Consider the following 26,284-nt stretch of genomic DNA (forward strand, 5'->3'; position numbering starts at 1 on the left):
CACATCTCAATAATGATTTTCATTTCTGCAGCACTAGGTGAGCAAAGGACACAGTCCCCACGCAGACAGAACTTCCTTTCCTCTTCCTCAAGTCATTTATGGAAATAAAGAGAGGCTAGAACGTACTGGTAACAGTAATCAGATACTACTAAATTCAGCATAGGAAAACTTGGCTTCATCTATAAATTTGAAAATAGGCAGCTTAATGCAAACTTAGTTCAAGGATGTAGCTACCCAACAGTCAGCTCAGCTTTTTCAAACGGGTAGTCAGTTTCCCATGAGCTAGAAGAGAGACTCTGAAAAGGTCTGGCTCTATGTCCTGGTTTCAGCTGGGATAGAGTTAACTGTCTTCCTAGTAGCTGGTACAGTGCTATGTTTTGAGTTCAGTATGTGAAGAATGTTGATAACACTGATGTTTTCAGTTATTGCTCAGTAGTGTTTAGACCATAGTCAAGGATTTTTCAGCTTCTCATGCCCAGCCAGGGCACCTGACCCAAACTGGCCAACAGTGTATTCCATATCATGTGACGTCCCATCTAGTTTAGGAACTGGGAAGGGGGGGGGGCAGGGATTGGCGGCTCGGGGACTGGCTGGGTGTTGGTCGGCAGGTGGTGAGCAATTGCCCTGCGCATCATTTGTACATTTCAATCCTTTTATTACTACTGTTGTCATTTTATTAGTGTTATCATTATCATTATTTGTTTCTTCTTTTCTGTTCTATTAAACCGTTCTTATCTCAACCCAGGAGTTTTACTTCTTTTCCCGATTTTCTCCCCCATCCCACTGGATGGGGGGGGAGTAAGTGAGAGGCTGCGTGGTGCTTAGTTGCTGGCTGGGGTTAAACCACGACAGTCCTTTTGGCGCCCAACGTGGGCACGAAGGGTTGAGATAACGACAAACCTGACCAGAGCTTGTTAAAACAAATTTGTTCTAAGCATTCATTATGTTGATTTATGTATTCTTTGAGTTGTTGCTCTGGTTTTTAAGGCTCTGTTATGTATCACCTCGCTTGCTGTATGTAGTTCCTCTTCTACTGCTTATCATCCGTGGGAGGTGGATTAAGGTTTTCACTTTGATGTATGATATAACTCTGGTTTATGGTATGATAAAGTCATCAGCTGTGGGATTAATCCGGTATTTGCATTTAGCATTGTCACCTTTATACTGTGGGAGCCATCTGTGGGAAACTATTAATAATTATACCATTTACCTTTCCTCCATGGAAAACCAGTCTGCGGGTGGGGTACCTTTTTTCCCCTCTCCTTTCTCCTTCAGTCCAGTTACAATGGTGTTTGAGAATTTTGAAAAATTTGAATACTCCTGGAATGTTGGGACTAGCACGGTCCTAGCCCTACTGCTAGGAATTAGCATACTTCTGAATGTGGTTCAGCTTTCGTTTAAGGTTAAACAGCTATTTAAGAAGATCACCCAGAGATCTGCCCCAAGGCTGGATAATTATGAGTGGCAGGGTGTGTGGGGTAGTATGGGCAAGTACCTAGGAAAGTGGGCACCTCCAATGTTTTGGAAATTCACCCCTGAACAAGTGCAGGATCCAAAAGAGCTAGTAAAATATTTGGAAGAGGTATGCTGTCACCCCGGCAGCTCCAGAGAGATACAAATCACTGCAACATGCTGGGGCCTGGTCCATGCCTATCGAGCCCTGTTCGACACCACTCAGTACCCTCAAGGGGAAGAGAAAGTCTCTGGACCTAAGAACAAAACGATGAGCACCACGGCCACCCAAACCTTGGCAACAGGCGCTGCGGCCCCTCCAGCCCCGGCAAGGAGCATTGCAGGCACCCAGACCTTGGCGACAGGCACCATGACCCCTCCAGCTCCGGCGACGAGAACTCGGGCTACCCAAACCTCATCAACAGGCACTGCAGCCCCTCCAGCAATGAGCACAGCAGCTACCCAAACCTTGGCAACGGGCACTGTGGTCCCTCCAGCCCCAGCGATGAGCACTGCTGCTACCCAAACCTCGGTGACAGACACTGCGGTTATCCAAAACCCGGTGAGCGATACTGCAACTGAACCAGCGGACCAACCTGCACCAGCATCAGTTGCCCCCGTACAGAAAAAGAAATATACAAAAAAATCAGTTCGCTTAGCGAAGGATGAAGATGAACCAGGGTCATCACGGGAACCAGAGGAAGAGGCAGAACCAGAGGTAATAACCCGATCCCTATCCTTGAGTGAGCTGCGGGATTTGCGAAAAGACTTTGGCCGCCGTATAGGTGAGCATATTATCACCTGGCTCCTCCGATGCTGGGACAATGGGGCTAATAGCTTGGAATTAGAAGGTAGGGAAGCCAAGCAGCTGGGATCGCTTGCCAGGGAAGGTGGCATTGACAAGGCAATTGGAAGAGGGACACAAGCCATCAGCCTCTGGAGGCAACTCCTGTCAAGTGTGAAGGAAAGGTACCCCTTTAAGGAAGATGTTATATGTCAATCAAGCAAGTGGACCACCATGGAAAAAGGTATTCAATATCTGAGGGAATTAGCTGTGCTAGAGACAATTCATCATGACCCGGACAACCCACAATTACCCAAAGATCCAGACGAAGTCCAATGCACACGACCCATGTGGCGGAAGTTTGTACGGAGCGCACCATCGTCCTATGCCAACTCACTGGCAATAATGGCCTGGAAGGATGAAGAGGCACCGACAGTGGAGGAGGTGGCTCACCAACTCCGTCAATACGAAGAAAATCTCTCCTCCTCCCTACAAGCCTGCATTGCAGCTGTGGAGAAGCTGTCCCAGGATGTCCAACAGATCAAACAGGATATGTCCTACTCCACACGTGTAAGGACCAATGTCTCAGCTATTAGGAGTCAGCGTTCCTCTGCCCAAGAGAGAGAATATAGAAGGTACACACCGCAAGGTGCCCTGTGGTTTTACCTATGTGATCAGGGAGAGGACATGAGGAAATGGGACGGAAAACCTACCTCGGTCCTAAATGCACGGGTACGTGAACTGTGAGGAAGAACCACCACAAAAGGGGATTCTACCAGGAAAAATGCTGCTCCAGTTTCCAAACAGAGTAGAAGGGCTGATTTTATTTCCGATCCTCTTGAAGGGACTTCTGAGCCAATTTTACAAGAAGTGAATACTGAATACTCTGACCAGAATTAGAGGGGCCCTGCCTCCAGCCAGGTGGAGGAAAGGGATAACCGGGTCTATTGGACTGTGTGGATTTGATGGCCTGGCACGTCAGACCCACAGGAGTATAAGGCTCTAGTAGACACCGGCGCACAGTGCACTCTAATGCCATCAAGTTATAGAGGGACAGAATCCATTTGTATTTCTGGTGTGACAGGGGGATCCCAAGAATTAACTGTATTGGAAGCTGAAGTAAGCCTAACTGGAAATGAATGGCAGAAACACCCCATTGTGACTGGTCCAGAGGCTCCGTGTATCCTTAGCATAGACTATCTCAGGAGGGGGTATTTTAAGGACCCGAAGGGGTATCGATGGGCTTTTGGTATAGCTGCCTTGGAGACGGAGGGCACCGAACAGCTGTCTACCCTGCCTGGTCTCTCTCAAGACCCTTCGATTGTGGGGTTGCTCAAGGTTGAAGAACAACAAGTGCCAATTGCTACCACGACGGTGCACTGGCGGCAATATTGCACCAACCAAGACTCTCTGATTCCCATCCACAAGTTGATTCGCCAACTGGAGAGCCAAGGAGTGATCAGCAAAACTCGCTCACCCTTTAATAGTCCCATATGGCCAGTGCGGAAGTCTAATGGGGAGTGGAGACTAACAGTTGACTATCGTGGCCTGAATGAAGTTACACCACCGCTGAGTGCTGCCATTCCAGATATGCTAGAACTTCAATACGAACTAGAGTCAAAGGCAGCCAAGTGGTATGCCACAATTGACATTGCTAACGTGTTTTTCTCAATCCCTCTGGCAGCAGAGTGTCGTCCACAATTTGCCTTTACTTGGAGGGGTGTCCAGTACACTTGGAATCGATTGCCCCAGGGGTGGAAACACAGCCCCACCATTTGCCATGGACTAATCCAGACTGCACTGGAAAAAGGCGAAGCTCCGAACACCTGCAATACATTGATGACATCATCGTATGGGGCAACACGGCAGAAGAAGTCTTTGAGAAAGGGAAGAAAATAATCCAAATCCTTCTGCAAGCCGGTTTTGCCATAAAAGAAAGTAAGGTCAAGGGACCTGCACAGGAGATCCAGTTTCTGGGAATAAAATGGCAAGATGGACGTTGTCAGATCCCAATGGACGTGGTTAACAAAATAGCAGCTATGTCTCCCCCGACTAATAAAAAGGACACACAGGCCTTCTTAGGTGTTGTGGGTTTTTGGAGAATGCGTATCCCAAATTACAGTCTGATTGTAAGCCCTCTCTACCAAGTGACCCGGAAGAAGAATGATTTTAAATGGGGCCCTGAACAACAACAAGCCTTTGAACAAATTAAATGGGAGATTGTTCATGCCGTAGCCCTTGGACCAGTCCGGACAGGACAAGATGTTAAAAATGTGCTCTATACTGCAGCTGGGGAGAATGGCCCTACCTGGAGCCTCTGGCAGAAAGCACCTGGGGAGACCCGAGGCCGACCCCTGGGGTTTTGGAGTCGAGGATATCGAGGATCCGAGGCTTGCTATACTCCAACTGAAAAAGAGATATTGGCAGCGTATGAAGGAGTTCGAGCTGCCTCAGAAGTGGTTGGTACTGAGACACAGCTCCTCTTAGCACCCCGACTGCCAGTGCTGGGCTGGATGTTCAAAGGGAGGGTCTCCTCTACACATCACGCGACTGACGCCACATGGAGTAAGTGGATCGCACTGATCACACAACGGGCTCGCATAGGAAACCCCAGTCGCCCAGGAATTTTAGAAGTGATCACGGACTGGCCAGAAGGCAAAGATTTTGGAATGTCGCCAGAGGAGGAGGTGGCATGTGCTGAAGAAGCCCCGCTGTATAATAAACTGCCAGAAAATGAGAGGCAATATGCCCTGTTCACTGACGGATCGTGTCGCATTGTAGGAAAGCATCGAAGGTGGAAGGCTGCTGTATGGAGTCCTACACGACAAGTTGCAGAAACTGCTGAAGGAGAGGGTGAATCGAGTCAGTTTGCAGAGGTGAAAGCCACCCAGCTAGCGTTAGATAGTGCTGAAAGAGAAAAGTGGCCAGTGCTCTATCTCTATACTGACTCATGGATGGTGGCAAATGCCCTGTGGGGGTGGTTACAGCAATGGAAGCAGAGCAACTGGCAGCGCAGAGGTAAACCCATTTGGGCTGCCGCACTGTGGCAAGATATTGCATCCCGGCTAGAGAATCTGGTTGTAAAAGTACGTCATGTAGATGCTCACATACCCAAGGGTTGGGCCACTGAAGAACATCGAAACAACGAACAGGTGGATCAGGCCGCCAAGATTGAAGTGGCTCAGGTGGACCTGGACTGGCAACATAAGGGTGAGCTATTTATGGCTCGGTGGGCCCATGATACCTCAGGCCATCAGGGAAGAGATGCAACATCTAGATGGGCTCGAGATCGAGGGGTGGACCTGACCATGGACACTATCGCGCAGGTTATCCATGAATGTGAAACATGTGCTGCAATTAAGCAAGCCAAGCGGTTAAAGCCCCTGTGGTATGGAGGGCGATGGCTGAAATATAAATTTGGGGAAGCCTGGCAGATTGACTATATCACACTCCCACAAACTCGCCAAGGCAAGCGCTATGTTCTTACAATGGTGGAAGCAACCACCGGATGGCTGGAAACATATTCTGTACCCCATGCCACTGCCCGGAACACTATCCTGGGCCTTGAGAAGCAGGTCTTGTGGCGACATGGCACCCCAGAAAGAATTGAGTCAGACAATGGGACTCATTTCCGAAACAACCTCATAGACACCTGGGCCAAAGAGCATGGCATTGAGTGGGTGTATCATATCCCCTATCATGCACCAGCCTCTGGGAAAATTGAGCGATACAATGGACTGTTAAAGACTACATTGAGAGCAATGGGAGGTGGAACCTTCAAACATTGGGATACACATTTAGCAAAAGCCACCTGGTTAGTCAACACCAGAGGATCTGCCAATCGGAGTGGCCCTGCCCAGTCAGAATTTTTACATACTGTAGAAGGGGATAAAGTCCCTGTAGTGCACATGAAAAACATGTTAGGGAAAACAGTCTGGGTTACTCCTGCCTCAGGCAAAGGTAAACCCATTCGTGGGATTGCTTTTGCTCAAGGGCCTGGGTGCACTTGGTGGGTGATGCGAAAAGACGGAGAAGTCCGATGTGTGCCTCAAGGGGATTTGACTTTAGGTGAAAATAGCCAGAATTAAACTGTATGATATTAGTTGCTATATAACCCTGCTACTGTATGTTATCATTACTATAATTGTTATATGCTATATCCATAGTACTATAGTAAGAATCACTTGGATCAAGCAAGAAAGAACTGTGATAAAACTGAGCAAAGCGCCGTAGAGGTGGAACCAGAACTGACTCCAGCATGCAACAATCCAACGGTGCACACCATCCTCCTACTGCGTCAAATGTCATCTGCTCATCACACCGCACTGAAGCCCAATTCTGCTCTACCGACTGAGAGGACTTTGCACCATCCCTTCCACCCAGACAGACTGGTATGACAGATGGAGCCCAGAGTCGGAAACTAAATGAACTCAACAAATATTTTATGAACATAACCCATGAACTAAAGAACTGATATCTCTGTGTGTATATACTTTTTTATATATATATATATATATCATTGTTCATATGTCTCAAAGAGATGGAAAGGTGGTGATGATTGATCAGAATGTAACTAAAGGTATGGAAACTGAGCATGACGTCAATGGTATAGAATAAGGGGTGGATACTGTCCTGGTTTCAGCTGGGATAGAGTTAACTGTCTTCCTAGTAGCTGGTACAGTGCTATGTTTTGAGTTCAGTATGTGAAGAATGTTGATAACACTGATGTTTTCAGTTATTGCTCAGTAGTGTTTAGACCATAGTCAAGGATTTTTCAGCTTCTCATGCCCAGCCAGGGCACCTGACCCAAACTGGCCAACAGTGTATTCCATATCATGTGACGTCCCATCTAGTTTAGGAACTGGGAAGGGGGGGGGGCAGGGATTGGCGGCTCGGGGACTGGCTGGGTGTTGGTCGGCAGGTGGTGAGCAATTGCCCTGCGCATCATTTGTACATTTCAATCCTTTTATTACTACTGTTGTCATTTTATTAGTGTTATCATTATCATTATTTGTTTCTTCTTTTCTGTTCTATTAAACCGTTCTTATCTCAACCCAGGAGTTTTACTTCTTTTCCCGATTTTCTCCCCCATCCCACTGGATGGGGGGGGAGTGAGTGAGCAGCTGCGTGGTGCTTAGTTGCTGGCTGGGGTTAAACCACGACACTCTAAAAAGCCCTACAGTATCTATTAAAACATCTTCGCAGAATAGGAGTTGTAAGACAATATGGAACAAACAGTAACCACGATTCACACAACTCTTTGCCTCCTAATACTTTGAATTCATACCTGGGACTCTGTTAAAAATGCCTTCACAGTTAACTTCACCATTATTTCACAAAACAAACCTTAGGCAAGCACAGAACACCCATTTCAAGAACTTCCCATGTAAGAGGACATCTTTGAGATCTTGCTTGCACTTTTGAGAAAGAGAATGGATTGTATCTTTATTGGGGCTGGATAATCACCTTGGCATTCAGAAGCCTAGCTACTCTTGCTGCAGACGTAGAGGACTTGGCTTGTTTAGTTCATATTTGGGATACAGTTGCACGGCATTCAGATCTTTTTATGGAATACAGAGCACAGCCCACAACTTGTAGTCAAGAGTGTTTCTCAGCTTCTGGTTTTGATTAAACCTTAAATGATGCAAAAACTTTTTCCATCCTTGCTCTTTCCGTGTTCTAGCAGACCACTTTAAGGCAAGTGGATCAAGCAAGATGCTGCTGTATAAAGGCAGGATCACGTTTTAAATTTGCACTGTGCTTTATTCCAAACTAACTCTCAAGCTATGTTTGCATCTATCAGCTTCTGAGGGTCTATCAAGACACAGACAAGGAATCTAAGGCTCTGCAATTGGATTATCATTACTGAGTAGCTAAAAGAAAAACTTTGCGGAACAACCAGATGCAGCTTATTACAAGATGAAATTACCTCCATAAAATCTTTTCCGTTGCTTAACAACTGCCACAAAATATATCTGTGCACCAGTGGTGCTCTAGATTACTGCAAAGAGATGTATTTCAACAACAGGAACTAAAATCCTATTAAATGAAAGCAAAGAAAAGCTAAGAATTGGACACCTACTTCCTCAAGGTGATTCATAGTAACTGGAATCTATCTGAAAACCTGTAAAAACATGTATACCTATTCAGTAACGTTCTCTGATGAGGGGTGTGTGTGCACGTGAGTATCTCTATATAGATACTTATGTCTTCTAACTGTCAGAAAGTGCTGAAGACAAATGTTTTGCAACTAGAAAAAGACAGAAACCTTCACAAATGGAATACGTTCAATTTATAAAATGAACAGCTTGTTTATGAGAATGTGCTGCTTCATAACACTATAGTTTACCTTTACAAATATCCTATTAAAAAGTAAGTTCAGCATCAAGGCAGAAAAAAAAAAAAAGCAAACCACATACAGTAATATTCTTTGCCTGTGGTTAGTGCTGCAACCTTATTTAGCCCCCATACCACAAAAAAAGATGGATCCCTCCCTTTGAAGAGTCTTACATAAAGAGTGCTACTAAGAAAAAGTGACTCCATTAAGCTTACCGTGCTGGGTGAGGTACTCTACTATATTCCACACAACTATTGGGATGCCATTCTTGCTCAGTCCCTGCTGCTGGAGCTCCAGAAGGCTCACACCAAACACCTTTGGACAGGTTGTGTCCCTCTGCTTGTTCAGTGGAAGTGCAGCTATCTTTTTCATGTCCTCCTTCAATCTCACAGTCGATTTGCTTTGCTTAAAGGAGCAGACGAAAAAAACTGCATTAGTCACATTTGTTGCAGAAGGCTGCATAGTCACAACGTAAGCACGTCCATCAAAACTGGCTTCTATGCTCCAGAATAAGGTTTTTGTCTTACTTCCTTTTAATCCACATGAAAATCTCTGTGAAGTAAGAAAATAAAAATGAACAGAGAAAAAACCAGAAAAGTAACTAACAGGAAAAGAGTGTAAGTAGTCTATAGTTAAGGTAAAGGAGAAAGACACACTTTTGTATGCAAGCTTGATACTAGAGTAACAATCAGGAATCACAGGAGACTGCTGTTGTAACTCATGCAGTTCACATGGGTTACAAAAGCAACTGGACAAACATGAACATGAAAAATCCATTAGTTCAGGTTGTCTCCAAGATGCCTGTCACAGTCTGGGAGAATACTCTGGGGAAGGTTCACTGTACTCTTCTTCCAGATGCTGTTCCCTAGGGATTCATTTTGGCCACTGTCAGGCGAGATGAATCCTTATGAAAGATTTTACATTATGTTTAGTATCTGTTAAGTCTGAAATTTAATTACCGAGGTTTTAAGGTTAGAAAGCGACTATGTAATCTAATCACACATAATAACGGGGGTGGAAAAAACACTCCACAATAAACCCTTAATTGCATACATCCCATAGGTTCTTCCAGAGGCACAACATTCTCCAAAGTTTTGGGTTGCAGTGACAGAGAAAACATGAGAGCATAGCCAATAAATCCCAAAGGAATAACATAATATAGGATTAATTTATAGAATCAATAATAGGCAGAAATCTGAATCAGCATACAGTGTTGCATGTTAGGAAAGACAGCTCAGGGCGCAGCAGAAGTATCACTCACCACAGCTGTGATTTCCATACTACCTAAGCACTATTTCACTAATACGGACAAACACATTACAACTCAGCAAACCTCACTCAAAAAAACCCAACCAACCAAACAAAAAACCCCTAAGTTTTTCTACTGATGAATTTCCTCATGTTTCTGACATCACACTGTATGAACCAGGGACCACTGCTACCATGGAGTTCAATCGATTTAAGAAGTCCACTGCTAGCGTGATGCTTAAAAATGAGCTTATTCCTCCCGTGTTTTATTAACAAACAGGTAGTAGAAACCTTACACATAGAAAACATTGTACAGTAACACAAAGAATTGCTCAGACCCTTGTCTAGGTCTTGGTGCTTGACTAGGTTAAAACAGATTTTAGCAAGGCATACACCTTTTATTTTAAACAAACCCTTGAAATCTCTTCATTTGTGAGACAGTATTTTTACTGCAGTCTGTAAGCAACATGAACACTACACTGGACATGACTGTCCTTCTTCAGATATAAAATGATCTGGCAGTTCACTCACTTTCTGTGTTTTTCCCTTTAAACACAACTATTGGGAACACATGTGTGTTCTATAGTCCCAGGTCCTATGCAACACTGATCTTTACAAAAGATGTTGCTTGTATAAATGTCACAAATATGTTTTATCATCTGTGAAACAGAATTGCAATATATAAATAAAACCAGCATTATTGTGACCACCTTATAAGTACATACGATAAACCGTACATGCATCAGTGTTTGAACTAAAATTTAACTGACTTATTAAAATACCCCATCTCTTTTAAAAAGAGATGTTCCCATTCAGGATTAAATGAATAATATATGACTTTCACTCCAGGCAGACACATGCCAAGGCAAAAATCACATAGATAGCCTGGGTTAAAATTCAGAAGATAGCAAAAATCCTTTCAGCAGTTTCTGAGCAGCTGTGATGCTCAGAGAGATTTTCCAACTAAGGCCTCCAATTAGCTTCACAATCTTGCTCAATTACAGGTTTCCAGCCTGTTTCCATTTCAGCATTCAAAAACCTGAGTCACAGAGCTGGATTTACTTGGGGAAACTTACGATTTAAATTTGCAAGAGAACCAAGAGACATTTCCCATGCCCACAGGAACAGCAGAGGAAATTTTTGAGATTGTTTCAGGATCTGGAGAGGAAGCACTAACTAGGAACAAAAAATTACGCATAATTATCCAAAATATACATCTACCCCAAATCAAAATGAAACTGCCCCCTCAAAACAGCACTGAAACAAAAAGTTCAATGTTGTATGATCTTATAGATGGAAGATCTGATTTTACACAGGGAAAATTTGTCCAAATATTAATGCAACTGTTACTGATCTCCATGTTACTGATCACCAACACTGGAAAGGGCAACTTAATCATCTCTGCACGACACCGTGTGAAGTGCCACCCAGACAACATGCCTGGAGTTGAGAAAAGCTATTTATATGCTACAGGGACGCACTTTTTCAGCTCATCCAACAACCTCAACACAGGGAATGATACAGTACAGTTGCTCGCTGGCTTAAAAAAAAATTAAAAAAGGAAAAAAAAGAAAAAAGCCTGGAATCGCCTTTATTAATCTTCGCCTTTCCCAAAGGAGCAGCAGCTGCCGAGACGGGAGAAGGAGAGCACTTGGGACAAGGAAAAGGCACCGGGCCCAGGCCGGCCCCTCTTCCCCCTCGCCCGGGACCCCGGCGGAGGGCGGGAGGGAGGCGGCAGCCACCCCCACCCCCCACCCCCCCGCTCCCCCGGCAGCGCCGCCCCCGTCCACCGCCCTCCCGGCCCGGCCGCCCGGCCCCTACTCACGCGTATGGCCAGCGCCCCGGCCCCCATGCCGGCCGGCGGCTGCGCCGGCTCCCGCAGTCCGCCCTAGGCGCCCGCCTTCGCTGGGCCCGGCGGCCCCCTCAAAGCGGGAGGCCCGGCCCCAGGGTGCCGCCCGCCCGCCCGCCCCCGCGGCCTGCGGGGGGAGCGGGGCCTGCCCCCCGCCCCTTCCCGCGTGAGCCGCCGGGAGGGCTCGGCGAAGAGGGTTCTCCCTCAGGGAGGCTCCCCGGGTGATGGCGGACGAGGGGCAGGCCCCGCGGCTGCGCTGGGCGGACACCCCCTCCCCCGCCACGACCGCGACCCCAGGCCAGGCAGCTGGCGGCTGCCGCTTGGCGCCGAGCGGGAGGAGGAGACGCTCCGTCTTGTGCGAGAGCCTGGGCTCAGTCAGAACCGGGCCGCCGCTGACAATGTCACCACAAAACCCGCTTCCAGCCGCGTCATGTTAGTGGGGCTGTGGTGAAAATCGCGAGCGTCTCCTGCCCTCGCACGCTTAAAGGTTAACCCAGAGCCGGCCAGTGTCATGTGGAGTCAAGTCGGCAAGGCAACAACAAACCCCGGTGCCAAGGAAGCCTCCCTCCGACGGCAGAGCCAGGCGTGCCAGGCCCCAGCAGAGCACAACGCAGTGCAATACTGGGCCTGAATTTAGAAAGTGTGAAGTGGTGTAAACATGCTCCCCCTGTGATCTTCCACCGAGGGTATGTTGGTGAAATAAGAGAAAGGTTAAAGTGAAAAGGGGAGGGGGAGGACACCCCACACAGCTAGCAACTGCTCGCAGTCACGTCGTGGCAGCGGCGAGAAGAGGAATTCTTTCCCCCAGCGCCCCACTCCTGGACACCACAGGCTGGAAGCAGTGTTTTTCCTAGAGATTTAAAGCACGTTTCAAAACAGAACTGTGGAGTTGCAGTGTTTCAAGTGTTTGACCCTTTTTTGTGGAAGAAAAGTGCATACACACATGCTTATTTCTGTATCTGCTCAGATGCAAGCATTGCTCAGCAGGGCCTTGGCATTTGAGTAGGAACGAAGGTCTTTGGAAGTGCTTCTCAGAAATACCTGCCTCTGGTACAGGGACAAAAGAAAGTCTGTCCAAGTAGAGAAAAAGGGAGGAAGAAGACTATTTTATCGAGCTTTCCATCAGAGGGAAAATGTTACCTGCTGATTCAAGTTTTCATTCACAATTCATTTTTTATTAAGTACTGCAATCAAAATCTCCTTTATACTCAGTTTCTGTTTTCCTCTCTAAGCCAGTCTAACTGACCTCAGATGACTACTTGCCCAGTTTGCGAGTTTACTACTGAAAGTTGGACTATGGCATTAGTGTTTCCTTTTAAGTCCACTATGGAACTCTCAAAGTGAGCTGATGTAGCATCCTCCTCTATCTCCCTCTTTACTGTAAGCCTCTAACATGCTTTTCACATATATCACACACAGCTCTCCTCTTAGTCCTAATTGCAGCTTCGCAGTAAAACCCAATGGCATGCTTCAAACTGTAATCTGGAGAGTGAACGATGAGAAACTGCAACTCCCTGGAGACTATGCAGGTGAAGAGTTCAGACATGACCCCACAGTGAACAGTAGCTACGGCATTAAGGCTTTTATAAATGTATGTTGAGAGGCAGCAGGTACATTCTCATTCTATAAAAAGCAACACCAGAAGACAAGCGCTAGGGGCGGCAGCCCCAGACCCAGTATTCTGGCTGGAGTACAGTATTTTTCCACCACAGCACATCAGAGCTGGGAAAGTCACACTTCTGTTAAGTCACTGGAGCACCTGGGGCTGTGATATGCTGGTAGCTTTTCTCTGGGTTAATATAGACACTTCCGTACTTGCCTGAAGTCTTGGGAGAGCTGAAGGCCAGCAGACTCATCTCCTGTGTGGCAGAAGAATGGAAACCGGACTGAAACTTCCTCAGTGCCTTTGTCCCCTCCTAACTTTTCCTCATCAGCACCCCACAGGGCCAGCTTCCCCTGTGCAGGGCAGAGTAAGATTTACCTGAACTTTTCCTTAACCCCAGCCTAGAAGTAAGTGGATTCCTTCCTGCACCTTCCACCCTTCCCACAGAGACATGTTTCTATATATCCTGATCTTCCTCCTCTCCCTTCACTGAACCACCACCCTTCAGGATGACTGTTCAAAAGAAAGGTGTGATGAATGGGGAACACCAGTAGGTACTTCTGGTACCACAGAAATCAGCCAAGACGTGCTGTGGTATTTGACTGTAGGTTGCACCCTACTCAGGAAACCTTCACTGTTTTCCTGTAAGCAATTCAGAAAAACCCTTTGAAAACAAAAAAATCAGAAGCAGTTATGCCTGTCACAGAGAAACAAAAAATTCCCAAAACCCAACAACAAAAAAGCACACCTCTGTATGAGATCCTCATTATGCCATTTCATGTTCTCTGGCTAAGGTGTTGCATCAACCCACTGTCTCTTCCCTTTTCTACTCCTGAGGAATTTTATGCTGCATGGGCAGTACAACTGCAGGATGAACATTTGTGCAACTTGTCATAAATATGTCTAGAGCCATGAGAGCTCAAATTAGAGCAAACGCATTGTGAAAGACTGATGAAAAGTCTATGAGACCCACAAGTTGAGTATCACTAGCTTTTATGACATACCACGCCTGCCTGCCTTTGGTCACACAGTCGTTTCTTATAGTTCTCAGCTACCCAGTTAGGATCTGTGTGCAAGAAGTGCTTGATGGCTTTTTAACATGCCTGTCTTTTAAGGGGGGCCAACTGAATATATTCTTTGGCTGAGATACACACCTCCATCATCTACTCTCTAATGCCACATAACAGCTAATAAAATCATGCAATGAATCAAGAAAGGAAAAAAAAAAAAAATTCCCTTCTGCTTGTTTACAAATAAGACATTTAACGTCAGATGTTGAAACAACATTCCCAGAGGGAAAGAACAGCTGGGGTAGTGTTAGAAGTTCAGAGGAACTTCCTGACTCCACTTTTGTGAATAATCCCATTATCTCTGCTATGCAATTTTGTTGCTTTTACCTGACTATTATTCATCATTTCTACTGTGACATCAGAATTCAGCACTCATTTCACAACAGCCCGCATAAAAGCAGGCTGCTGTGAAAGAAATGTCTACTGCCAGCTCTGGCATCCTTGAACATTACTCTCTTCTCTCCTGGCTAGCCCAAGTAGCCAGCCACAGGACACTTGCTGTGACCTTCCAGGGCACTCATGAGAAGGCCAGTCCAACTAAATATGGGGCATAGTCCAGTGTCCAGCATGGTGTAAGACCTGGCAGCTGCAGGTGAGAGGAGACAAATCAAGAAATCAAGAAGCATGCAAGAACAGCTAGAAATTGCCAGACCAACACATCTGGCTGACAGGTTTCTCTAGCATTAGGTAACTAACCGGAACTTCTCATCCAAAAAGCAATAACAAGACACCTATTCTTTAAAAAAAAAAAAAAAGCATACAATAAAAAGCATATGATTCACTTTGATCAAGACATCTGTGTGAAGTATTGAAGTATTACTGAACTGCTTTAGCTCAGTAAAATACAACTATAGGGATAAGGAAAAAAGGAAAAACAAAGAGCTATCAAATAGCTGAGTACAAAATTAATGTATACTTAAGCAGTGCGGTTATCAGCCTACTGAATCAATGAGATGAATACAGTCATACTAATTATAAAATTATTTAAAATAATACCAAGCTTCTTCAGGCTTACCTAATTACAAAGTTAAACATGTCCATGCAAAACTGTTTGACATTTGAGGATTTGGTGATCTAAGTAATTTTGCTGTGCAGAGAAATGGTACCATTGCAGGACTGTGTGATAATTTAGGTTATGATCCAGGCAAGTCTGGATTTTTAAAACAGCAATAGAGTACCAGGAGCAGGAGTGCTGCTGCTTGTAGCACAACACAGAAATGTTACCCCCCTCCCCAAACCAAAACTACATTACAGCAATTAACTTTTGTCCAGGCAAATTACTATGCTTGCATGAAGTCATACTAAAAATCACGATAGTTGTTAAATGTATGTGGGAGACTAAAAGCACAAAGAGCGTTACACAATTTCTGCCTAAATGCAGTGCAGGCTGCCCGACAGCCAAACCACTCCTGAGGATTTTACTCCTCAGTAACATAGCCTACACCTGCGTTACAAAGAAAGATGTGCAGAGGCTGGCAATGGTGCCAGCACTTGGGCTCAGCCTGCCAGCGGTCAGGGCTAGCAGCAGGGCCCTGCATCTCACTCCCCCAGGCGCCAGCGCTGGAGGACACAAAATAAATATAAATAAATAAACAAACTAACTTCTCCAAGCAGCCAGGCAAAATGCTGCTTTCTCCCCCACTGGCTCCAATTTGATCAGCTTTCTGCATATCTTTGCTTGTTAATGATAGTGCCTGCCCTTCAGGAACACTAGACCAAAATACACTGGGTTTCAGAGTCAGAAGGATGACTTTCCCCAGGATGTTGTTCTTGTAAACAGATTAAAGGTCTTAAATGTCTAAAACTAATGTAAATTTCTTTTTGTTTGTTTGCTTGCTTTTGTGAACAAATACATGGCTACCTTGCACTTCTGCATGAAAACCAGAAAGCGGACTAGCTTGCTTTCATTTCATTATGTTGTCCAAATGGAGAAATACCAAAAGCCACCAGCACATGGAGGACAGAAAATTAAAACCAGCATTTTTGAGAGCTCTTTCACTGACAGATAGGGCAGGGCTTTGTTGTGTGGCTCTTTTCCAATGTAAACCCTACAGAAATGGCAGGATAATTTTGAATGTCTTCACATCACCTTTGCCCTTCAAGGCAGGGGAGAATGTAGGGAAAAGGAGAAATTTGATATGAAAGTTATGATTGTAACGTAAAACCCCCAAATTCTTGTTCTTGCAGCACAATTTGCAGTTTAATCAAGCCTGAATAATGTTGTTCTACTGCCAACATTATCTTGTTATCTATGACATGCTACTTTATTTATACAAAATTTCCTTCAGAAAAAGTCAACATTTGTTGGAGTCACTCATTACTACATGTGACTTCTCTGAACGTAGAATATTCTGAACGATGAGCACTTCATCATATAAACAGTAAAAGAAAGCACAGAAATAATCAGTGGTGATAAATAGGAAAATAATTTATAAATAAATTATTTTTTATTGTAGGTAAACAATGAAGAATGTCCAGTGCCTACATTTTGATGTAGTATTTTTTGGGGGTGTGTGTGTGAGGGGGTTTTTAAGGTTTATGGCTTCTGGTACTTGAAGTTTCATTTTCTTCCTCTTGTCTCCTCTCCTTCTTTGCTTTCCTTCCCCCCAGATAACTGTAAACACAAATTTCATCAAAGTGCTGCAGTGTTTGATCTCTGTAGAGTTCCCACATCCTGGAGCAGACCTGTGAGAGTGATCAGAGCTATTCACAAAGATATCAGTGGTCCCAAACTGGTGATGAAAGGATGTATTACCTCATAACATGGATGATGCAAGATGGGATTTTGGGTACTCAAGTCCCTTTCAACCCCCTGTATCTATGCAAGACCTAAGAAAATGCTGGCTAAATGAATGGCTGAGTATGATAAACACTTGCCCTTAGCCCAGAAGAAATGGGAGGCCTCATTACAGCAACATAAAGAAAACAAGTATGTATGTGACATTTTCTACCAAAACCTTCCAGGAGCTGCCCATTGCTATGCTATGAAATGTAGCCTGTTACTCATTTCAGCCAAGCTGCCAACCACTGCCAGCTAAAGATCACATCTGCAGGGCAAGGGCCTGCCCCAGCTACATTTTAGCCTGGATTTCTTTCCTTGGCCACTTGGGATGGAACACTTGTGGGTACTTGATGACTCTTGAAGTTGAAAACAGAAAATAAAGCAGCTTATGTAAGTTTAGAATTGATTTAGCTGACTAAATCAATAGTCAGCTATTAGCCGACTAATCATTAGCTCACTAATCTCTACTGAGTGACATAAATTCACACCGGTATTTTTAGAGAGAAGTTTGCCTCTTACTATCGGTGCAATGATTTAAAATTTGACATGGAGTTGCAGGAGCTCAAATGGTTTATGGCCAACTACATCACAGAGAAGTTTAAATTTCAACAAAGATAAGAAACAGAATTGTTTCAGACCCAAGCATCCCTCAATAACAGCAAAGCAGACCACCAGCTATTATTTATGAATTAATGTACCTTGCCAGCATACGTGCTCCCAATAATAGCAACAAACCGAAGTCCCTGAGTGGGCAAGGATCGCGGACATTCATTCCTGCAAGGGAAGAAGTCTGCTCATTCCTGGCCTAAACTCGTGCTTATATCCCCATCTTGTGGCAAAAGGAATGGTTGCAAGGCAGGAAGAGTTCCACCTTGTGGCCTAGGGTAACCGCAGTTTCACAACCAGCAGGGATGCTCAAGGCATGTCGTCTTGGCTCGGTAAGTGATGTCATGGAGTTTCTAATCTCACACCGGGTCCTCTGCCTCCAGTTCTCCTGCCACATCAATAAGAGGGGCTCAAGGAAAACCCTGTCTTCATCAAAAGAAAAAAAAATAACATACTTCTTCCTAAAATCTCAGCAAAATTGCATTCCAAAGACTTTCTTTCGCTTGGTGTAGAAAAGGTCTCCATTCCAGCACTGTGCCAACCCATTTAGGGAACCTGCTTGCCAGGCTTTAGGAACAACATCCTCTTCTTAATCCCATCTTAAGCAGGGGAGACCTGAACTTAAGTCCATTAATTTCATAGACTGCTGACAAGTTTTGGATCAGGGCTAGAAGTAAAACAGGAGGTAAGAGGCATGGGCTGCTGTGAAGATCAGAACAGGGAATAGGTCCATTTTTCTAGAAGGCACTTTCTTGAGAGACTAGCAAAGCCTTCTTGACCAGGGCTCACATGCGCGGGCTGTATGGACAACCTTGTTAGGAAGTTTGTAAGCACACTGTTTCTCCCTTAAGCCAGTTTCTAGTTACTAGAGGTTATAGTGAGAACTGATGCTGATGATTACATGATGTTACATTTTCACAGTGCACAGTACATCAAAAGCATCCAGTATTATTTTGGAGGTAGACTGCTTGGCAATTCCCGACTTTTTTTTTCTCCTTAACTTTTAGGAAAGTATTTTCTGACCTTGGTGATATACTTTTACCAAAGTTCTTTCCCTTTATTTTTTTGCAGGTCTAATTTATCAGACAGATCTTTAAATGTACCTATCAGTTTGGGAAGGAAAATCTTAGGGGCTACAAAACCGACCAAGAAACCAGCCGAGCATTAACAGCGGAGCCATTGGCACACCACTACTGTGACAGTCTCGTTACACTCATTGACTGTGGGTGTCTCACTTTGAGCATACACATTTAAATACCCCCACTGCACAGATTGTTCCACCTCTGAGACAGCCATATTTCAGAGTGGTACTTAAGCTGGGTGATATATGTGGTCACACTGACCCAGAGCAGGGAAGTGCAGCGTGTTGCGTCCCAAACATTATAGAGAGCTGTGTGTTTTATCCAACATCAGCTGCAGGGACATTCTATAAAGAACTCAGGAGAACAAAGGAAACAGTTAAAATATGGAGGCATGGGAAGGTCAGAGTGCCAAAAAATGTAACAAGCCTACAGCAGAATAATAATACTTCATTAGAAGCCCTGTGAGAATTGTGATGAGCTTTACAAACAGATAAGCAATGTATGTCCCCTCTTTCTCTCCCCACCTCAGCCCCTGCCTCAGGTTGTGAGTCAACTTTAGCAATTAAACTGCTAAAGATCAACAGCTCTACAAGGAGAGAGAATGGCATTGCTACCCTATCCCATGGTGAGCTCTATGGTCCTAAAAATGATGCTTGGTGAAACCTGCAAACACTTTTAAAACCAGGCAGGTCCAGGCAGCAGCTAGCAGGACTGCAGCATGCTTAAAGACATGTAAGATCCTCATGGGACAAGATCAGTGTGGGAGCCTGTGCTGCTGTTGAGACACACGTCTGAGGATATTAGCAGGATGTCTACCCTATTCCAAAGTCTTCAAAATTTCAGCCTGTATTTTCTGACCTAGAAAACCAGCATAACCCAGCCGCTGTGTCTGGCTACACCTCCATGCCCAGTGCAGGCCAGGACCCCTGGTTTAGAGGGATCGAGACCCCACTAGAATTCAGCTGTGAACTGGGCAATATTGTGTAAGCTCAGCTAACACATGGTAAGGAGGCAACCTTAGCCAGAAGCAAAGATTTAGACTTAAGTTAACTGAAAAGAGAACCCAAGCTCTTGAATCTGGGCTGAACTTTCTGAAAAGTTTGCAACACAGCCCAATGTTTGTGGGCTGCTGCTGTTTCAGGAGTGCCAGTCACTCCAGGCAACTGTCAGAAAGCAGGGAAGAGTTTCCAGGATTCCCCAGGGAGATGTACAGTGGAAGGGAAGAAAAAATGGGAGGGCAATAAATGTGGCTTTTGCTATCATATTTTGGTAAGGGAAATATCTCCAATATTTCCTATTAAGAATGTTCATCTTCCAGTGATGAACTACGTGCAGTGGACCAGGTTAATTTTTTGCCTGGAAATTTCATTTGTTATGTGCATGAGCTTTAACCTCACAGCCCCTTTCTCAGGCAAAGCTGGCAGCTATGTCCCCACTGCTGCCTGCCCAGGAGATGGCTGGCAACAAAAGCAATACAAGGCAGCAGGGCTAGCTACTCACAACACTCAGGATTTTCTGCTCTTCAGCAACTTTCTGTTTTTCATTGCCTCTATGCACTACAGATGTAAAAGCCCAGGCTCTCCCTTCAAAGAAGCTACTCCCCAGCATCCCTGGAGACTTCCCTGATTTTGCTGATGCAACTAACACTCAAAACCCCCTCAAAATCTGCCAAAACTATTCAGTTTGTCTGCTGAGGATTTTGCAATGAGGGAAACATAGCCACAAAACACAGACCTTTGCCCTGACTGTTGCAAGTGAACTCGGTGGCCTCAAAGATGAGGCACCAGCTGGCAAATTATGATCAGAGTAATTCACCCCCTTTGAAGTGTAACTGGGGGAAAATAGTACTGGCACATGTCTCCCAACTCAAAATATTGTGAACTCTTACCCAGACTGGACAGTGGCTATGAGCTTCTATTAGTTTGTCAGAAAACTTTGTTCTTACTGGCTTTGAACATTGCAAAAGGTGTGTTAAGAGCAGATGTTGCCTCACAAGAGGCTGTGAATCATAGAGCCAAGCCAAAGAGGCAACAGAAATCACATGTCCCTTACTACAAGAAGCCTGAGTGCTAACATCTGCTTGGACTGTAAACCCCTTGGGGACTGGCCTTGTCTCCTTGTTTCTTCAGTGCCAAAGATCTTTGGCGAGACAGACAATAAAGGATGACCAGGTGAGGGAAGCAGAGGGCCCGTCCAGCTTCTGTCAGCTTGCCTTTCCATGGGCTGTCTGCAAGAGGAGAGGGCAGTGAGGGACCCGACACACTTGGACAGCGGCCAGGCCGGAGCAGGGAGTTCTGCAATTATGTAAACCATATGATGAACCTGACCGTAGAAAACTCAAACACCACTTTGCAGTGGAACAAAGCTGAATGAAAGGGTAAAATAATAAATAACAATAAACTATTGTTTTCAATAAGTCAGCCAAGGCTTGTGTGGGACAAATCAGGAGGCGTTTCAGGAACCCAAGCTACAATAAAAAGCATGTAATTATGTGAAAAGTAATTCTCTTCCAAGAGAAGAAAAAAGTGGGATTGAAGAGCCTGTTTTTCAATGATTCCGTTATAAAATTGTTCTGTTTAAGAAGAAATGAAGTTTTATCCACTGCAGCAGAACCTTTCTCCCCTACTTGCCTGCTCACTCATCCTGTGAGTCACATAGAACTCTGTATGTCTTATGCATCCGGAATAACAAAGTTTCTTCCTGGAGAATGTACATCCTCTGACAGGTCTTCCACATTTTTGCCACCTACAAGTGTCTTGGGAAATGTAGTTCAACAAGCTTGAGTTAGCACAGAATTCAGCTCAGCTCTTTCACACAGCTTTTAAAAAGCTTGATTATCAGCAAGACATACAAGGCGTGCTCAGCCACAGATTTCAGATTCATTTTGTGATCCCATACTGCCCACAGCTCAGGAATTGTTCCAAGTAGGATCCATAATTTTGGGTTGCACCCCAGCTTCTTTGCACTGTCAGCTAGTCAATAAAAGCTTGCCTGTGTGCATATACACACACACACAGTGTGTTTCCTGCTGCAGAAAAAAGGGGATTCTCTATGCCTGGGAATTTCTGTGGGAAGCAGAGGAGACAGCAGCTCTTTTCCAGTGCATCCCTGCTTGTCAGAGCCTGGCTGAACAAAAAAGGATGTGCGCAGATCTGACTCAGACATGATTGATTGCTCTGATTTACCCTTGTTTTTTTTTCCCACAGCCTTCTTTTCCTGCTGTAGCTGCCAACTGATTTAGTGTCTGCGCTGGCTCAGAGAGGCTGTAAGGTCATTTTTACTGTATCTCTCCCACACAGTGCCTAATGATTTGGAGTCACAGCACCCTTGCCTATAAAAGGGAACATAAAGCAGTGGGTATTGCTGCCACTTGCTGTGCCTGTCCTCAGTGGAGACAGGAAAGTCTCCATGCACAAATAATTCTGTTTATGTTTCACAGCCCATAGGGGTATTGAGGGTCATGCAGGCACCAGACAAGGTCAATGGAAACAGTATAGCTTGGATGTGGATGAAACACAATTTTCACCTTAGGGCACCACAATTATAAAGCCCACTTTCATTAAATAGTTGTATTCACCATGACAGGAAAGGAGCACAATTCCCATTTCACAGTGAAGGTATAGAAGGATCCTGCAGTGTCCTTCTACCACAACCTCCATAGGCTTCATTTACAATGCAGGGGGAAACTAGTAGGAAGAGAATATGCCCTGTGAACACCCAAAGCAATGGCCACCCATGGCTCTGGCTCCCCAGAGGGCAACTACTGCTGCCCATCACCCACCCAGCACACCACAAAACCACGAGCAGAGACAGGAACACAAATGTCCTTCTGACATTTCAACGCAGCACTCTGAGTTAGCAAGGGGTACCCATTGCTGGTGGTATTAGACCAATTTTCAAAGACAGTGGTGGAATTGCAGGGGGGTTTAGACTCTCCAAAGAATTCTGTTCCAGAAGTATGAATTCAAGTACCCTATAGATGCATATAACAGAACAGCTCTAGCACTGTGAATGCTAAACCAACACTAAAAAGCCAACATAGCATACAGAGGTATATGATACCCAGCACAGGGATGCAGCGTTGACGTGCACTACTTGCTGAAGGAGCTCACTGCACACTCACCTCCTTGGGATCTGTCTTGATGAGTCCCCTTAGAGCAAGATAAGGATTCAGAAGAGGAGGAAGCAGAAACAAGGCCATTTTCATGGGTCTCTGTGGGTCATTGTCTGCTGTGAATACTTGCTAATAATTGTTTTCATGCTGGATTACAGCACATGATGGCACATGTCCTCATCTACCCAACCTCACGGGTTTGCCCAACCTACTTTCTATTCTCTCCCTACCCAAGCAACTTCTTCCTTTTCCACTATTCAGAGGGGGGTGGAAAAAAAGATCCCTCCTCACTATCAGCACAGGGAGTCTCAGAGAAAACTTACAGCTCATTGCCAATGGGCTGAAGACATTTTCACCCATCCAGGAGTACAAAGAAAGGGCTTGGAATTTGCCTTGTGGCAACCAGGCTGATTTTTGCCATCAATTGCTTTTTACAGAAGTTGGCAATGGACAGAAACATGCACCCATCAGGGCACTGAAAGCAAACCCTCTCCTGAGGAGAGAGGGGCACCAGGGGTCTGCCTGCCAGCTCAGGGCCACAGGGGGGAAATCCCCTTTTTCAAGCCACCCCAATTCATGGGAAGACAAATTAATGGCATGAAGGCTAACAGGTCCCAGAAGAATTCCAATTAGATGCATTTGTGGTTAATGACCTGGTGAGACAGCAGCAGAAGGGCTGGAGAAAGGCACTGAGCTGAAAAATATACTGTGTAGGCTGATGGGGAGGAAAGGGAGGTGCGGCCTGGGGAGGCATGGGAAGTGAGGTCTTGCCAAGCCCAGGAACTACTCAATGGTAAAATTGCATCCTATTGCCTGCAGTGAATACCCAAGTGCTTCAGCAGTGATTAGCAGTGCCAAAATACTCCACAAGCACTTGTCAATGTTTTAGCAGCACCAAATCATAGGTTAGCCGATTAATTGACTAGTACAAGTAGGATTCCTGACCTTCCCATGGACTAAGGTTCTCCTTCACAGCATCACTGCTACCCCATCAGACTATTACTACAATTAAGGCAATAGAAGCATCTCCATGGAAGCATCTCAGTTTTTAAGTCAACTTCATAATTAATATTCAGACATGGTCCTCACTCAGTGTCTTGTAAGCACTTTTTTTCTTCCCGTCCTGTTTGATATTAGCTGTGAAGCTATCTAATCTTCAAATCCAGACAGGACTGATGTGTCCAACTGTTTGTTTAGGGTTTTTTGCTTGGATTTGTTTTTTCTTTTTTAGTTTTCTGTTGAGCAGATCTTTAAACCGCTGTCACTTATTGACTTTCTTGTGCCATAAATTTATACAACACCCCCAAATCCTGCAGCAAAAGAACACTATTTAATCTGCATAGCCAAACACTCAGAACTGAGGAGGAGCTATAAGGAGGTCTGTCTGTACAGCTTTAACTTGACCCCAAAGGCAGATGCACCATTATACAACTTTTAATGACATGATCACTCAATATTTTTCTCCAGAGAACCCCGTGGTAATTTACCACAAGGAGTGTTTTAATTTTTGTTGCTGAGTGTCTGACCCTGAGCCTTATGCCAGGCTATCAGGCTGGCTTATCTGCTGCAGAAGATTCAGTCAGAGGAGCACAAGGGATCAATCTCTCTGCTCATCCCATCCAAGCCCTTGACCCTAACCACAGTCACTGCTGAACCCAGTTGTTGGTTTCTGCCAGAGACTGGAGATGATTAGGAGCCCCAGAGACATTAGGTTCCTACAGCTGGCTGAGGAAGGGGAAAGAGGTATTCTTCATGCCCTCCTTCAGAATTGGTAGGCAATTTGGCTTGCCCCTTTTCAGACATCAGAGACTGCCCCTGAAAATCCCTGTCCATATCCCAGGTGTTCTTGGCTGTGCAGTACTGGAAACAACTGCTTTTTCCCTGGTACTCATCATTCCCATGTTGATGCTGGCCACTTCTCATTATTCTTTTCCTTGCCTATGATTTTTTTTTCTCCTTTCAGTTCCCTGGGGCAGAGCAGTGGCTCTGAATGCAGGAGAGCAACTGGCAACAGCGTGAGAAATTGAATTCCTCTTAAAAAAAAAAAATTAGATTTCTAAGGGAGACATCCTGTCCTGGAACAACAAAAAAAGGCCAAACAAAGGAACAAGAAAAGTTTGTTCCTTTTGACAAGAGGATAAATCTGGAGTGAATAATAAGGTGATTGCCTTCCATAATCAAATCCCAGGGGTGGAGCTGGAGCATCCAGGAACCTCCATAACACTTACTTTGGAATAAAGCTCCCTCTTCACAGACTAGATAAGGGATTATGGCTCCACAGAGCCAGGAGGTCCAAAGTCTTATGGTATACTGTGAGGGGAAAAGAAATTAAAGATTGCACCATATGCAGATCACCATTAATCTGACCTGTGCGAAGGATGGGGACCTTGTCATCCCCTGATGCTCAGGCAGCTGTTCAGACTATGTGCTGTGTTATGGTCTCCTATTTGAACATGTACGTTGTATGGCTAATAAAACCCACAATGGCTTGTATCAGCTCATGATTTTAGTTTGGGTCAGCCACATCTATGTCTCTTCATCTGTATTCTCTTTCCTGGCTTAGTCTCATAACAAAGGTTTGTGAGCATCCACAGCTTCTATTTTGGGGAGGTGAGAAAGGAAATCATGTTGAGATGGCCTTGCAGAGAGGCAGATACAGCAAGTTGGTGGTGAGGATGCAAAGGTGATGCTGGCTCCCAAATGGGCTTAAAGACTGGCAAAGGCAAGTGGAGAAGACTAGGCAAAGTGCTGGGAGAAATAATATTCCTGGTATTTGTTACCAATTCAGACGGGATGCTTTGGTGACGCACATCTGAAAAGAGGGCCCCAATAGCTTGAAAACAGTTCTGCAAAGCACTAACAGAAGTTTGCCATACCAGCTTCCAGCAGATTGCCTGCATTGTGAACACAGGTGGATACAGTGGCTCTCCAGCACCACTGCTGCCAGGAGGTGAGAACAGCCTTTTTAGACACCCTCTTCTCATTTCACTATTCATCTCTGCTGTTATAATGAAGAACTTGTGTCCTGCTATCCTGAAGGCAGTAGGTGGTGCTATTGATAGCACTATTAATGCATATGTTAATCAAGTAAAAGTATACCTCGATGAACAATATTAAATGCTTATGTTTTCCTCATATTCCTCATCTCAGGGAACCTCAGGGTACTTGCAAAAATTGAAAACCTGCATTTTTGTGTCAACTCATGTTTGACCTCAATGTAGCTGCTCTTCTGTGTGTCCCCACAGACCTGCTCCAGAGAGAGGACAGAAGGCGGCAGACTGATGCTAAGTAGCAACAAGCCTTGTTACAGCAAGTCTCACTGAGACTTCAAAGATAATTTCAGGAAGAGGGATGCAA

General features: G+C 45.0%; 1 protein-coding gene across 8 annotated transcripts in view; it reads right to left on the reverse strand.

The window, feature by feature from the left end:
* Positions 1–12,084, reverse strand: part of FAM13A (family with sequence similarity 13 member A) — a 142,539-nt gene extending 130,455 nt beyond the window's left edge. For 3 of the 8 annotated variants that reach the window (XM_075030472.1, XM_075030455.1, XM_075030447.1), the window contains exon 1: positions 8,789–10,829. In XM_075030472.1, the coding sequence (XP_074886573.1) occupies positions 8,789–9,350 (562 nt within the window). In that variant the 5' untranslated portion in view covers positions 9,351–10,829. Of the gene's footprint in view, positions 1–8,788; positions 10,834–10,897; positions 11,580–11,646 lie in introns of those variants that run through there. The other 5 variants (XM_075030465.1, XM_075030482.1, XM_075030493.1 and 2 more) reach the window with 5 other exon arrangements.
* Positions 12,085–26,284: the final 14,200 nt, after the last annotated feature.

Source organism: Buteo buteo, chromosome 1, assembly GCF_964188355.1.
Source record: "Buteo buteo chromosome 1, bButBut1.hap1.1, whole genome shotgun sequence".
Taxonomy (NCBI): domain Eukaryota; kingdom Metazoa; phylum Chordata; class Aves; order Accipitriformes; family Accipitridae; genus Buteo; species Buteo buteo.